Below are 15,051 nucleotides of genomic sequence, written 5' to 3'. Positions count from 1 at the left end.
ATATATATATATGTATGTATATATATATATATATATATGGGTTTTTTTCCTTTCGGCTTTGTCCCTTTTTTCAGGGGTTGCCACAGCAAATCAACTTTTTCCATTTCATCCTATTCTCTGCATCTTCATATATATATATATATAACCATGTTTTTGTATTTATGTATCTATCTGCATGTGTTTAAGCGCAAGGAAAACTAATTCTTTGTCATTTTTTTCCCTGCAGATACTATGATCAGCTGTGTGCTGTCGAGCCCAAGTTTCCCTTCTCCGAAAACCAGGTAATTGATTTGAAGTCACGTACTGTACACTTGTGATTGGAATAAGGAAGCTAGCTGAGAGAAACCCATTTTGCGTTGACAAAGCCTCTCTCTGTTTCCACAGCTCTGCTTAACGTTCACATGGAGTGACGCCTTTGATAAAGGGTCGCTGTTCAGCAGCTCTGTCAAGCTCGGTAGGTGCAGCCTCTTATCAAGGTGTTGTCTGTGGAAGAATGTTTGCATGAAAGACTTAGCTGCAGAGAAAGAAATTAGATTGGACTTTCCCCTCATTAATACACCACAGTATACTGTTTATGCAGTGTACATATATGTATGTCCCATTTTACTGGAAACTCAGTAGGTCCTGTTCTGCCTCTGCCAACAGGCACAACAACGTTAGTGTGTTTCAAAGCAACAGGTGCTTAAAGTTAAAGAAAAAAGTGACTCTGAAAGAACATGAGCAGATTCCTCAGATTGCGCTCTGTTGTGGTCCTCGCTGCACATTCAGTTCACGCTTGAATCTTTTGTCCTCAGCGTGAATTGTGGGAACTTGTGACTGCAGGATTCTTTTAGTTCTGTTTTCTCTCCACCCAGAGTGAATCAGTAAAAAAAGAAAAGAAAAACCGACAACGTTAAAGGCCAACACAATGTCTGAAGAAAAGCAGTTTTCAGTTTGAGCTTTCTGTAAAGTGAATCAAATCTAATCCTGACATTAGTACCGTGACAATGTATGTGACTGAGTGAATAGAAATGTACTCTCGCCTCGAACACAACCGTGATGTTTTTCTGTTTCAGCTTTGGCCAGTTTGGGTTATGAGAAGACGTGCGTGTTGTTTAATGTGGCTGCGTTGGCCAGCCAGGTCGCCTCAGAGCAGAACCTGGACAATGACGAGGGCCTAAAGACTGCAGCTAAATACTATCAGGTTGGTAAACAGCCATATGGTCATGGCTACACAGTGTAATTAAAATACTTTTGTCTACACGGTGTATTACATCCTTAGATAAACACATTTGTTACACGTGTACCAGATCAGATTACCAGATTTCGTGGGGTATCATTTGGATAGATCAGTCAGCAAAGTGTGTTCCACAAATCACAAGTCTCATCGTGGAACTTAGAAACACTTGGACTACAGTTGAAGGGACCCTCATACACATACTATGATATTGTTGAAGACATAGTAACCTTCTTGGAACAAAGCAAGAAAACTGCAGTGGCCAGATATTTTTTCAGTGTATTTTTCTGTAGTATGAGTAAAAGTAATGAGTAGTAGAAGTAGTAGCTGAGTGATAACCAAAAATGACAAAAGTCTAGCCTTAAAAACATGAAGAAACGGTTTGCTCAAGGTTACAATATTTCATAAAATTGTCCATGAAATTATTCATTATTTCTCTGAAACCAGTTTTACAGGGAACAAGAATGTGTTCATATCTTTGTTTGGTGTTTTTTTTTTTTTTCAAATTCTCACAAAAACCAAACACTTGCGCCTCGGGCATCAACATGGCCAGAACTTTATCTGTGAAACAGCATTCTTTTGTGAAACACGATGCTGCCACCATCTGTGATCTGTTGAACAGCAGTGTAAGCAAATAGGCTGCACATCATCTCTGCCAGGTGCAGCACATCTGAAAGTCCATACATTAGGTGATTTTTCTGTTGACACTGGAGGTTACGGACAAGCACTGCTGCCATTAGTCCCGTCTGTGTTTGCCTGTGTGTAAATTCGAAGATGCTTATTTGACATTAACTTTCACTAGCCGTGATGCTGAAGCTAAATAGCTAACCATTTATCTCTGTCTGGGTCAAGCTGGCGAGTGGAGCGTTTGGTCACATCAAGGACACAGTGCTGAGTGCTCTCAACAGGGATCCCACCATGGACATCTCCCCTGAGATCGTGGGCACCCTGAGCCTCATTATGCTGGCTCAGGCCCAGGAGGTCTTTTTCCTTAAAGCTACTTCAGGTAAGTGGCTAAAACACTCAGATTTTTTTAAACCTGACATGTAACATATCACAAAGAGTGACTTTTTTTTAGCACAGTATCTTAATGATTTATGCCCCTGTTTTGTCATGTGATTAATTAAAGTGGAGACGTACACACAGAGGACCATGTTTGTGAAAAGTTCCATTGTTTAGGGACACTGGCGTCACACATCTGCAACGCAAAGGAAGCAGAGTAATTGTATGCATGTAATAAATTAATAAGTAGCATCCTTAATTACACACTTGTGAGGTTTTTTGTCTAAAGAGGAGTAATTTTAGCAGTGGCAGCAGACAGTTCTGGTCCAGGCCGAGCACAGCCTCTGTCCCAGTTCTGTCTGCAGAGTTGCTTATTAGAGTTTTTAAGTACCACAGTTTCAAAAGTAACATTGTGAAAAAATGCTCCCGTTTAAAAAGTCATTTTTCTTTTTTTGCTTAGAGCCATGTTTTTGTTGCAAATGAGTTTTCACTCTCGGTAGGACGTAAGGGCAATTTCATCTGTCATGTAAATGGATGAAACGCCCATGAGGTAACTGCGAAAAACATCGCCGCTGTTATGTAACTATGCTAATGTGAACATGCATCTCATTGTAGGTAACAGAGAGATCGGTGTGTTATGTTTTCAAAGAACAATTTCTGACTTCAAAGTGACCTTTCTAACCAACAGACAGGATGAAAGCTGCTCTTATCGCTAAGCTGGCCAATCAGGCTGCAGATTTCTATGGTGACGCCTTTAAACAGTGTCAGCACAAAGAGAACCTTCCCAAGGTACGTGGAGATCCCAGGTTTACTTACACACTAACCCTGTAGTCTGCTCGGGTTTATTAAAATAAGACAAAAAAACGTGTGTTCAGTGCAGTGAGAACCCAGAGTTTAGAGTCTGAATGGTTAGACAGTTTGGGTGCTGAGCTTGACCCTGTGTGCTGTGTGAGTGCATTGGTTTGCTAAGGTCAAGGTCAGAGGTTTATAAGAGCGGTGTCAGGGATGTGGCCAGAATGAATCTCTCCCTCCCTCTCTCTCTCTGTCTCTCCCTCTCCCTCTCTCTCTCCCTCTCCTCATGGGTCCATTTCCATCCTGTTTTCTGATTGGCTGGTTTAACTAAGGTTTGACCTCATTCTGATGTTTTTTAACCTAATCACAGATATATGAAACACACATACAGCCCTTAAATTACCTTTAATCTGAAACTACCTTTTAATCATAATCCAAACTAAATCTTCAACCTCAAAATACCTTTTAGGCAGACAGGACTTTACCAACAGTGATAGTAGTTTCTATAGTAAAGTGCAATCACTCAGCAATCACATATGATGATTAATCCTAATCTTACCCTAACTTAATTCTGAATGTAATCTGAATCCAAACTCCAAACTAAATGTTAGGGTTACTTTTTACTTTATTACTTACACCATTTTGGTTGAAGTTTTACTTCATCCAATCACCTGTTCCAATCATCAAGTTAATAATAACACTGAGTCATTGATCACTCTTACACCGACCCACATAAACGAACTGTTTCCACACTGTCCACAACAACTGATGAAGGTGTAGTAGCTTTTGGCGAGCGGTCAAACACTCATTTCCTGTTCTGTTCTCTCTCTCGTCTTCCCTTCTTTCTGCATCCCTCGTGTTGTCGATGGTGTTGGCACTGGTTCCTTTGTGTGTGTGTGTGTGCATGTTTTTACACACGCTTGTGACGTGTTTGCACACATCTGACTGCTTGTGCCTCCTTGTGATTGGCTTCTGTGGTGTCACTTGTGATTTGAATTTGCTGCCGTGCCACGTTGTGGTGTGCCTTGCCATTGTGTGTGTGTGTGTTTGTATGCCTGTGTGTTGCTCTGTGGTTGCCTCTCCCTGGTCAGTATTTTTATTTTCAGGAAGCGATGCCCATCCTGGCAGCCAAGCACTGCATCATGCAGGCTAACGCTGAGTTCCACCAGAGCATCATGGCCAAGCAGAAAAAGTGTTTTGGAGAAGAGATTGCTCGCTTGCAGGTATCAGAGATTCTCTATTGATGCAAATGCCTGGAGCTGGAGCAGACACAAAAGAAAACTGTTCAACCATAGCGAACACTAAAACTTTTACCTTTAATCTGTCACTCCAGCACGCTGCGGAGCTGGTAAAAACTGTGGCCTCTCGTTACGATGAATACATAAGTGTGAAGGAACTCACTGACAAAATCAACCGGGCTCTCACTGTGGCCAAAAAAGACAACGACTTCATCTACAATGACCGCGTTCCTGAGGTCAAGGACTTGGAGCACATCGGCAAAGCAGCGCTGGTTAAATCCACTCCTATCACACCTCCACTCAGCCAGAAATTCACAGGTATCACAAACAGTGTTTTATGAGCTCTATGTAAAGCATGCAATTCAACCAGCAACTTTGAAGGTACATCATTTTCATCCAGCTCTGATCTTTTCCATGTCATTTAATGGAAAGCATAGATGGAATTGATTCTGCTTCTCTCTTCATCATGTCACTGAACATGCTCCTCATGGTGGTTTGGTCCCAGTTATAAATGATGTGATCTTTTCTGTGTCTCATACACAAACACAGAGTGACAGCTGGGTCGTCTGCCCTCCCCGTCATATTGGTCATCAGTTTCTATTAAGTCTCTCAGTGCCAAATTTCAGACCCTGAAGACATGTCCAAAAGAGTAAAGAGAAGTTTGAGTGAGGGACAGAAAGGGAGCACAGCAGCTCTCTCAGCTACAAACTCCACAAAAAATTAGTCTCTAAACTTGAAGTGACTGTTGGATTTGGGTCACGGAGCGAACCTGTCAACCCCTGCTGCTGTTTATGCATCTGCAGAAACTACTACACCAACTTCTTATACACAGTCTGTAGTTATTAGCAGCTGGGATTTAAGCGCCGTCTTTATTAACACTGCCTTGTCAGCTTTAATTTGGTGTTCACATTACTGCAGCAAACTTAATCTTAATTTAACATCAACCAAACAGGTTCATTGTGACGTCACATCTAATCCTTTATGTGCAGTGTTCATTTTTGTAGCTCCTCTCTCAAAAGATGCCTTTAAATGCACACTTTCGTTGAGCCTCATTGTTCATTTACAGTCTTAACTTGACTGGGCTGCTCAGTCTGGGAACTGTTTTGCTCTGCATCAGGTCTTTGTTTTGCTTCGCAAAGGCTAAAGTCTGAGACAGAAAGGGAGTTCTTCTCAACAACTGAAGACACTGCTCTGCTTCTGACGGCCTGTTTTTTTAAACCAGGTCCCAGAGAGAGAGATTCAATAGGCTCTACACTCTGTTTTGGCTCGAATGACTACAGCCAAACTGAGACTATTGTTATTATGGCTGCAGCAGATAAGAAAGCCTCTGTGTGAGAGGCGTGACACTTCCCACACATACTCACAGTCGTTTACCAAACACCAAATGGTGGATCATAGGTCAGAATAAATCAGTGCAGTATTCTGTTGAAATCAACAGATAGACAGTTTAGAGAGACAACTGTAAACTCCACTGTTATGACGAATCAAGATTAAGACATGCTTTTAATAGATTGAGCAGAGAAAACGTCACTCCCTACACAGATACATACACAACCAGACATTTGTCAGGAGTGATGTCAGACGTCAGTCAGCTACTGAGTTGTTGTTTACACACACTTCCATCCATTCTCAGGGTTAACACTTCTACCTCAACCTTGAGACTCGATGATACGATCACAGATGGGATTCCATTTACCTCACAGTCTTATCTTTGCTTTGGTTTGTCAGACTTGTTTGAGAAGATGGTTCCCATGGCGGTGCAGCAGTCCATGAGCATTTACACCCAGAGGAAGGCTGAGACCGTTAACAGACTGGTGGGAGCCATGAGGGAGGCCACCAATCTCTGCAATGGGTAAGTTGTTCTGTAGACCACTAAGTAGCAACTGTTTGTTTTTGGTTTTGTTTTGCATTGCAGAGATGGGAAGCTGCGACACTTGATTATTTTATTGTCTTTGCATCTTACGGGTCATTCTGCATGTTTATCAACACTGGTCAGAACCAAAAAATACCTCTGTTGAAATGTCAATGTCGGAGAGGATTGTTCTCCGGTCTGTGTTGTAGCCAGAGTCTGTCTTTACTGACCTCTGTTGCACAGGTGATGTATGTTGACAGGAAATTGATACAGTTTTTGTTGGCGATGCAGCATGGACCTGGTCTGACTGACTGACCGACTGACTGACTGACTGACTGACTGACTGACTGACTGTAGATCACTCATGTGAAAGTAGTGTTATTTTTTTCCTTGAGAGCTTTTTCATGTGCGCTCGTGTCTCCATGAATGGATGGCTTTATTAAAAATTCATGACTTAATGGAGCATTAAAAATGCCAATAAAAGTACTTGAGGTTTTATCGCTGCATCCCAGATAAAAGTCGAGCTCCTCTGACTCCTAATCTGAAGATGCTGATGAACGTTCTTGTGTTTGATGATATTAAAGGTAAAAGATCTTGTTAATTAGATGGGATTAGATGCAGAATGAATTAAAAATAATTAGAGTTGTTTCTAGAAGACGGTAATTTTGGCTGTGTCACTCTTCATCAGGGTGTTGGCGTCCCTGAACCTGCCGGCTGCGCTGGAGGATCTGTCCGGTGACTCAATCCCACAATCCATTGCTGAAAAGTCCAGATCCATTGTGCAGCACGGGGGCCTGCAGAGTATTGAACAGCTGATCAAAGACCTGCCTGAGCTCCTGACTCGCAACAGAGAGGTCCTGGACGAGGTTAGTGTTGGAGACAAAGACACACACGTCGGTGCTCAAACGTCTTACCTCACTGTCAGCCCTGACTCTTTTAAAGTGATGCACTGTACATTCACAAGAGCAGCTTCCTTCCCTAACACAAACATATGGACTAATGTTATTAAGCTGCTGATTTGGACATGCTGAATACTGGACCAGCATCCCCAGAGGAACACACAAATCCTTCAAACTCATTATTGTCCCTGATGGCGGAAATCCCAGATCAGGATCATCAGTGAAATCTAATCTACTGATCTCTGGGCCAAGGACTGTCTGTCTACCAGCTTCTGCCAACTCTTTTTTTAGACTGTTTACTGACAAACAAACAAACAAACTGGGGGGAGAAAACATTAAACACAATCTGCTTCCAAATTTTTTGGCAGAGTTGTAAAGTCTAAACCAAATTAATTTTTCCTTATAAATGTGAGAACTTGTATGAAGTCAAAGTACAATAACTGAAAATAAAATTGAAGAGAGGACATTTACGTGTCCAAGAAGTTGGTGATGGTGTAAAAATAAATTTGGCTTCAGGCTCTTGGTAAAGTTGACAGAGAAGTCGAGCTTATTAGTCAGTAACTTTAACACGTTTGTCTACAGCGTGTGAGGCTGGAGCCTCGACCGATGTGTGTTGGGAGTGTGATGGCTGTGGCACCAACCCGCTGCCTTTGCATTATGTACACTCTTTGTATGGAGGTTTACGGAACAACCTTAAGTAATGTAATTTTTGTCAGTTCCACTAATGTGTTTTATTGTGGTCTGTTTGATTTCATCAGTCTCTGAGGATTCTGGATGCTGAAGAAAAAACAGATAATGAGCTGAGAACCAAGTTCAACCAACGCTGGAACAGAACTCCCTCCGGAGACCTGTACAAGCCTCTTCGTGCAGGTACACACACATACATGCACACACACGTATACATTTTACAGTTGGCCAGTTACAGTCATTGCATCATTAACCGTGGTTCTCCCTCCCCTCCTTTCTCCAGAGGGTACTAACTTCCGCAACATCCTGGACAAGGCTGTGCAGGCCGATCAGGTGGTCCGGGACCGTTACGGCACTCACTGTGACATGATCGCCCTGCTGTGTAAGTCAGAGGACGAGCTGAATGCTGCCATCCCCTCCGCCAACCCGACCAAGACACTGCAGGGCAGCGAGGTCTGTCTGCTTTTGTTTCACCTTCACATCGACACATGTCCGGTTTTCACAAAACTACATTTTCTGGTTTTCTGCCGTCTCCTCACAGTGTACTCTGTGGAATACACAGACCTGCTGTATGCACACACTCAGTGGACATTGTGTGCTTTTTCCTCCCTCCCCACAGTAGCTCCATATTTCATTTTGTTTGCTGGCTCTGCATTGTTTTCCACTGGGGAACTTAGACTTAAAAACTAAGCAAGCAGAACTGGGAAAAGGTGAAGTAAGTTGTGTCTCCAGTCCAGGCTGCATCTGTGCAGGTGTGGACTGCAGTCGTCATGAACAGGTGAAAATGTCAGGGTGGATGTTGTCTCTCTCACCTTTAGGTGGTGAACGTGCTGCGCTCACTGCTGGCTAAACTGGACGAGATGAAGAAGGAGAGGGAGACCCTGGAAGGAGAGATCAAGGCTGTGACCTTTGACATGTCCGCCACCTTCTTGACAGCACTAGCCCAGGACGGAGCCATCAACGAAGAGCAGCTGTCACTTGCTCAGCTCGACCAGCTGTACAGCAGCTACAACCAGAGGGTGCAGGCCTCCCTCCAGACCCAGGAGGAGCTGCTGGGACAGGTTCAGGTAGATACACGGGCTGGTCCTTTAATCAAGAAGTCGTGAAGATGTGTCACTGCCTCTCTGCCCCCATACAATTACAAAACAATATATAAAAATAAAAATGTCAATGCAATTTTATGTATTTTGACAATATTTGTTTAGTATGAAACAATCTTTAACAAGCAAACTCTTACACTATAAATCTTAATTCAACATAATGCCTTTTTGAAAATGGATAGTTCAGTTCGTAGCTTAAATGAAATGTGACTTGTCTGACTGGAGTGAAGAACAGAGTGAGCTGTGTTACTGCTATCAACAGATCATCTGTTTTAAATAAGGCTGTATGTTGTCAGGCAGCAGGTGCAGATAAAGTCCTAATAGAAACTGAGAGAGTTTGAATGACTCCCTTGTGTGTGTGTGTGTGTGTGTGAAGAACAATTATTACTACACTGTACATTAATCTGCTGCAAGTTCCACAGTTAAACGTCCTCAATCTGTCATCCCTCTCCTCAAACCTGCGATCACTTCCGCAGACGTCCCACCAGGACTTCAGCAGTCTGAAGCAGTCCAACACGGAGGCTAACCAGAGGGAGGAGGTCCTGAAGAAGCTGGCCTCGGCCCACGACAGCTACATCGAGATCAGCAACAACCTGCGCGAAGGCACCAAGGTACTCACTCAGCACAATGCTGCCGGCACAGAGGAACGCACAGTGCAGCAGTAACGCACGTCTCACCGCAAACATTTCCTCTTTATTTCTTTCTTTCTTTATTTACCGTTTGTGTGTCAAGGTTGTTTGCAAAGTCGGGCGACTTATTTTTGTCCTCTTGTGTTTTCTCCTCCTCTAGTTCTACAACGACCTGACAGAAATCCTGTTAAAGTTCCAGAATAAGTGCAGCGACATTGTTTTTGCGCGTAAGACGGAGCGGGATGAACTACTTAAGTACGTGCTCTTCTTTTGGTGTGTTCTTTGAGAGGGGGTGTCTGAGGGGGTGGGTCTGGTGGGAGATGGGGGAGAGGGGAGGAGGGGCTTCACATCCTGATGTAACCTGATTCTTTCTGTCTGATGTTTTCATCCTCTGCATGTTGTTTCCTAACTAACGTCCTCTGACGCTGGAGAAATCAATACAGAGTGAACTTTGGTCCATCACAGGTTCTGAGTGGCCTGTGGATGTTAACGTGAGTGAATATGGTCCACTGTCTCTGAGGGCCAGCACTCTGATGGTCCTGTGACGGTCAGTGGGACTGGCCCCAGCTCAACATGTGCCATAAGAGAATAAAGCTCATAAAGAGTGATTAAATGGACGATGTCTGAATTATTCATTGTCTAGACATAAAAATCACAGAATGACTGTGATTCAGCAGCAGAGATTGAAGCCAGTAAACTCCCAGGTTCAGTTTAAAGTTGATGAGCCGCAAATGTTGTTCACGTCTGGACTTTTTTCTGGTCTGGACTTTAGTTTGGATATCCGGTTATTCAATTTATTTAAAAAAAACAGCAAAGATTAGGGGATTGCTGTCAGAGCAACACACATAAAACTATCAATGATTTCATTTTTATGAGGTTTGATTTTTTTTATATTTTATGGATCTCAGAGACCATGAAATGTCAGATATTACAGGCTGACGATGACCTGGTCTAGTTGATAAAACCCGCTGGGATTCACTCAGACGCACCACTGACATTTACACAGAGTTCTCTGCACCTGCAAAGTCTGCTGGTGTAATTAAATCAATTCTTAATATTTAAAGAGGAATGATCAAGTTTATGTTGCAAGTCGGGCGTGCACAGTCACCTTCTCCTTTTTTTTTTTTTCTCCTTTCTTGTTATTGTTTAGTCTGACCGTCAACACAACAGACAATAAATCATTTCAGCCACAACGGCTCTCATCTCACCTGTCGCTGTATCACTGCACGGCTCAAAATGTAACACCTAAATACATTTGACAGGTGCTTAATATTTATGAAACCTGGACCAAATGTTTCAAAGCTCTGAAAGAATTGTGTTTTACTGCAGCTTTTCCTCTGCATTTGAAGAAATGATATTTCCAGTGTTTCCAGTCAAACCAGTCTCTTCTTTTTAATATGAGGCTTCATTTCCTTTTTTCCCCTTTTTGTCACACTTTTAATTACCTGTGTGTGCGCTTCAGTTTATTCACTGGCCTCATTGTGTTTTTACCCGGGTGAATCGAGGCGGCTCCTCATTTTAAAAACGTCTTTAACACAGATGGAGCAGAAGAGTCTGAACTGCTGCCGTGTTTGAAAAGGCTGCTGGGTAAAAGCTCTACAGCTGGGGGGAAAAGATTCACAGTACTTTTGGAATTGAGCGTGTACTTGTTGCTTTAAAGGTGTCGTGCTTAAGAAAGAAAGTGTTTTAGGTTTGTTTTGTGGTGTGGCAGCAAACAGTAATCTTTGAAACACTTATTCCAGGGACCTGCAGCAGAGCATCGCCCAGGAGCCCAGCGCTCCGTCCTTCAGCGTTCCTGGATATCAGAGCGCTCCAGCCCCTGGACCAACTCCTGCACCCAGAACTGTGTTTGTAAGCGGCGTCTCACAAAGTGCACGTCTGTAACTGGAGGTAAACGGGCCGTCGTTGTTCATCCATCCATGTGTGTCTCTGGTGTGTGTGTCACAGCAGCCCGCAGCAGCCCAGCAGCAGCCTCCGGCCAAGGCTCAGCCTCCAGCCAGACCTCCACCTCCCAGCATCACCCCTCAGGCAGCAGCCACTGCTCCTCCCAACGTAACACCCACTGGTCCACCAACCAACAACCCACCACCTGTGGCCCCACCCTCCCAGGCCCAGGGACCGCCTTACCCATCTTATCAGGGCTACCCCGGGTGAGTCATTGGTACAGTTATGGTTCAGAACTGTAACTCCGTATTTCTGTATTCTAGTATCGTATGAGAATTTACTGGGAGATTAATGCAGTAAAAATGTGTTTATTGATTCAGAAAGACAGACCCAAGCTCTCCCTCCACCTTCATTGTTTTGTCATTATGGAGGAGATTTATTTCCATCTCTGTCCAGTGTTTTATATTTCTATCCTACCTTCAGCCATGGAGGAGTAAAATTAGAAGTAGAGCAGTATATACTACGCAACATTACTCACTGGACCTGTTAAAGGTACATTCCTGATCAAAATCTTAAGACTGGTGGGGGAAAAAAACTCCCAAGTATCCAAGTATTCCCAATCCACACTGATGGATTGTACCCAGGTTGTAAGTAGAGCTTTTCAAAATGCAAAAAAGAAGAAACTGGGACAAGAATATACAAGAGGCCATTTAATGAAACATGAACCAACTCCAAAAGGAGAATTAAAACCATAAATATTTAAAAATCACCAGATCAGAAGTGTCAGTTGTCAAGTTGTACACTTTGGAGAGTATCACTGTGGTTCCGGTTGGTGAATGTATTTAGAGGTATCTGATTGGCTCCCGCTCCTCCCGTGTCTCTGAAGGTATTACCAGATGCCTATGGGCTACAACCCCTACGCCTTTGGTCAGTACAACATGCCCAACATGCCTTACATGCCCTACCAGGCGACCCCGGGACAGGGAGGATACCCAGCAGCTCCCCCGGGACAGGGAGGATACCCAGCAGCTCCCCCTGCAGGACAGTCCTACCCTGGTTACCCCCAGCAGCCTCCACAGCAGCAGCACTACTACCCTCAGCAATAACTCTGCTCTCCATCCTCACAGTCCTCTTCTAACACCTTAACACCAAATTTAAACAAATACTCCTGCAATAACACTTTACTTCACCCTCCTTACCTTTAGCCAAGTCTGTTTCTTTTCTTTCTTTTTTGTTTTTTACCATCAGCATCTGTGAAAAACCCTAGTGAACGGCGACCTCAGAGCTGCTTTCCACTTCCTCTGAACATTCTCTCCTCAGCTGCCTCTCTGCCGCACGTCTTGTTTTCTGGATTCTGACGGCACTTTCGTGAATTCACTTACCCTCCCTCCACCTTCAGTTGCCTCACGGAGCATTGTTATGTTCTGTTGGTTGTTTTTGAGTCATTTAAACCCTCCCTGGTTTTAGTAGAAAGAAAAACTGACTGTTTGAGGCTTCACTGCTGTAAGAGACGGACACAGTCCCAGGTGGACGGCTCTCCGTCTCCTGGTTGTTGCGTGGGCGGACGATGGGAGTCATGCTACATCCTCACCCCACCCACCCACCCACCCCTCGACTTACCGTACCCATCTGCCCACTCTTTACATCTGTATCAACTGTAATCCTATTTTTGTACTGAACACTGACTCCTCGCTGATGTATGAACCTATAAAAGCGAACGGCCTGCAGGTTTTCTAGTGTAGATCATAACTGTTGAGCATTCTGCTTTTTTTTCACCTTTCTTTCTCTCTCATCTGGGGAATTGTGGGTAAATTTCTGTGATACAATCAGAGGCTGTACAACTGGGAAAAATGGATCCATTATATAAATATATGTATAAAGAAGACTGTGTATGTGTTTAACTGAGACTCTCTCTCTCTCCCTCTCTCTCTGTGTGTGTGTGTGTGTGTGTGTGTGTGTGTGTGTTGCTCTCTCCTGCTCTTTGTGTTTATTTTTATTCCTCGGCTCTAATATGATTAAAAAACAACTGCCTGCCAGGATCTGTCTGTCTTTCACGGTTCAGTCTCGCTGCTGTTTGTTGTTGTTGTTTGGATGCAGCGGTGAAGGTCTGTGCAGCAGCCAGGAGAGGGCAGTCCTGCAGCTCACAGGCAAATCACCGCTGCACTCCTGCTCCCTTTTGCTCCTCTCAACCGTTCGAGGAAGGGACGCGGCCCGTTCTGACTAATCGGAGGCTTTTTGACCCGTCGAGCGTTTAGGGGGCAGATCCCATTTAGATTACATGCAAATTACGTTCCTGTGAGGTCGAGATCTCATCCAATCATATTTCCCCTCAGGTGATTTCTCTCCACAGACAGATTCCATCCCAAGATATTTATTCAGTGTCAGGAGACGCTAATGATTTCACATATCTCTTCCCTACGTGCATGTTTCTCAGTGTATGTTTCTGTGTGTGTGTGTGTGTGTGTGTGTGTGGCAGGAAGGCAGATGGCAGCACAGTGTGATGTCTGGAAGGATGGAGGATGGAGATGTTGGCAGAGAGCTGCTGCTCCCCTGCCTACATCCATCTCTCCTCCCTCTCCACTCTCCTTTCTTCTCTAAATCTAATCTCTATATTCAACTTCAAGTCTATTTTTTAAATCCACCACATTCCACCCCAGTCTTCCTCAGCACTCTGCCATATTTTTGTGCTTTTTCCCATTGCTCTCTTCATCAGATTTTCTTTGTCTGTCAGCTTTTTTTCTCCTGCGTACCACCTGTTTTTTTCCCTCCTCCTCCTTTCGTACGCTCATCTGTTCTCTCCTCCATTTTTCCTTCTCCCCTGGCTCGTCTGTTTTTTGCTTACTGTTCGTCTGTCCTTGCCATCAAAGCTGCTGGCACTGAGTTGTTCTCACTGGTCAGTATCACATGTCTTACAGCATCATATCACTCTTCTCTGAGTGTGTGTGTGTGTGTGTGTGTGTAAGTGAGTAGAACTCCCAAGGAACAATACACACTTTTAATCAGTTTTAACAGCTCACATCTCCTGGAGATGACACAACAGCACACACACATTCACACACACACACACACACACTCACACACACACACTGGCTCTCCTCTCCCTCCATCTATCTATACTACATGCCGTCGCTGCCAAAGCCAATTGTAGCTGTAGATGTGTTTATCAAAGGTGTCTTTGTGTCTCAGGCGCTTAATTTTAACAAGACGTTCTCCACCGTAGGAGTGTCATATTTTAATTGGCCTGAAACAGAATAAAGGCAGCGAACAGAGCACTGCAGTGACAGGTATTAATTACCTTCTGCCTAATGGCTCCCAAACTCAGCACTCAGCCATATTGGTGTTCACACTATTCTAACTCCCCCACTCTCGCCGCTTTCCTCTCCTCCTCACCATGTGTTTGTAACAAATAGGGCTGAATCGAGTGTTTTTGGCCGTGCACCACGCCGGTAATTATAGAGAAATACATAAACATAACATTTATTTTCTAATAGGCAGATTCCCCACCTGACGCTGCTCCCCAATTTGCCAGCGGGGGATGTTAAAGGATCAAGAAGTAGTCGGACTAATTTGGAAACATGTTCCTGTGATTGATTACTGAACGTGGTTAACGAGTGGGGAGAGGAAGTGGGGGACACAGTCAATTTGGGGAGGACACCAATAAAAATAAAAAGATCAAAAAATGAATTCACCTTATTTGTTAATAATTACAGCTGAAATGGCAACACGCTGTGTTAAACTTGTGCTGTGGTGAT

At 43.8% G+C, this 15,051-nt stretch overlaps 1 protein-coding gene across 3 annotated transcripts in view; it reads left to right on the top strand.

Annotated features, from left to right (window-relative positions):
- The window catches only part of pdcd6ip (programmed cell death 6 interacting protein), a 19,723-nt gene extending 6,538 nt beyond the window's left edge, over positions 1-13,185 (top strand). For 2 of the 3 annotated variants that reach the window (XM_025065000.1, XM_008331617.3), the window contains exons 2-18: positions 227-281; positions 385-454; positions 1,056-1,183; positions 2,069-2,222; positions 2,907-3,007; positions 4,102-4,233; positions 4,344-4,566; positions 5,977-6,100; positions 6,789-6,966; positions 7,758-7,869; positions 7,970-8,139; positions 8,505-8,753; positions 9,263-9,397; positions 9,576-9,670; positions 11,158-11,266; positions 11,363-11,565; positions 12,186-13,185. In XM_025065000.1, the coding sequence (XP_024920768.1) occupies positions 227-281; positions 385-454; positions 1,056-1,183; positions 2,069-2,222; positions 2,907-3,007; positions 4,102-4,233; positions 4,344-4,566; positions 5,977-6,100; positions 6,789-6,966; positions 7,758-7,869; positions 7,970-8,139; positions 8,505-8,753; positions 9,263-9,397; positions 9,576-9,670; positions 11,158-11,266; positions 11,363-11,565; positions 12,186-12,405 (2,458 nt within the window). In that variant the 3' untranslated portion in view covers positions 12,406-13,185. The remainder of the gene's footprint in view (positions 1-226; positions 282-384; positions 455-1,055; positions 1,184-2,068; positions 2,223-2,906; positions 3,008-4,101; positions 4,234-4,343; positions 4,567-5,976; positions 6,101-6,788; positions 6,967-7,757; positions 7,870-7,969; positions 8,140-8,504; positions 8,754-9,262; positions 9,398-9,575; positions 9,671-11,157; positions 11,267-11,362; positions 11,566-12,185) is intronic. The other variant, XM_008331618.3, reaches the window with a different exon arrangement.
- Positions 13,186-15,051: the final 1,866 nt, after the last annotated feature.

Source organism: Cynoglossus semilaevis, chromosome 18 (genome assembly GCF_000523025.1).
Source record: "Cynoglossus semilaevis isolate Cse_v1.0 chromosome 18, Cse_v1.0, whole genome shotgun sequence".
NCBI classification, from domain to species: domain Eukaryota; kingdom Metazoa; phylum Chordata; class Actinopteri; order Pleuronectiformes; family Cynoglossidae; genus Cynoglossus; species Cynoglossus semilaevis.
This window is presented reverse-complemented; position numbering and strand designations above follow the sequence as displayed.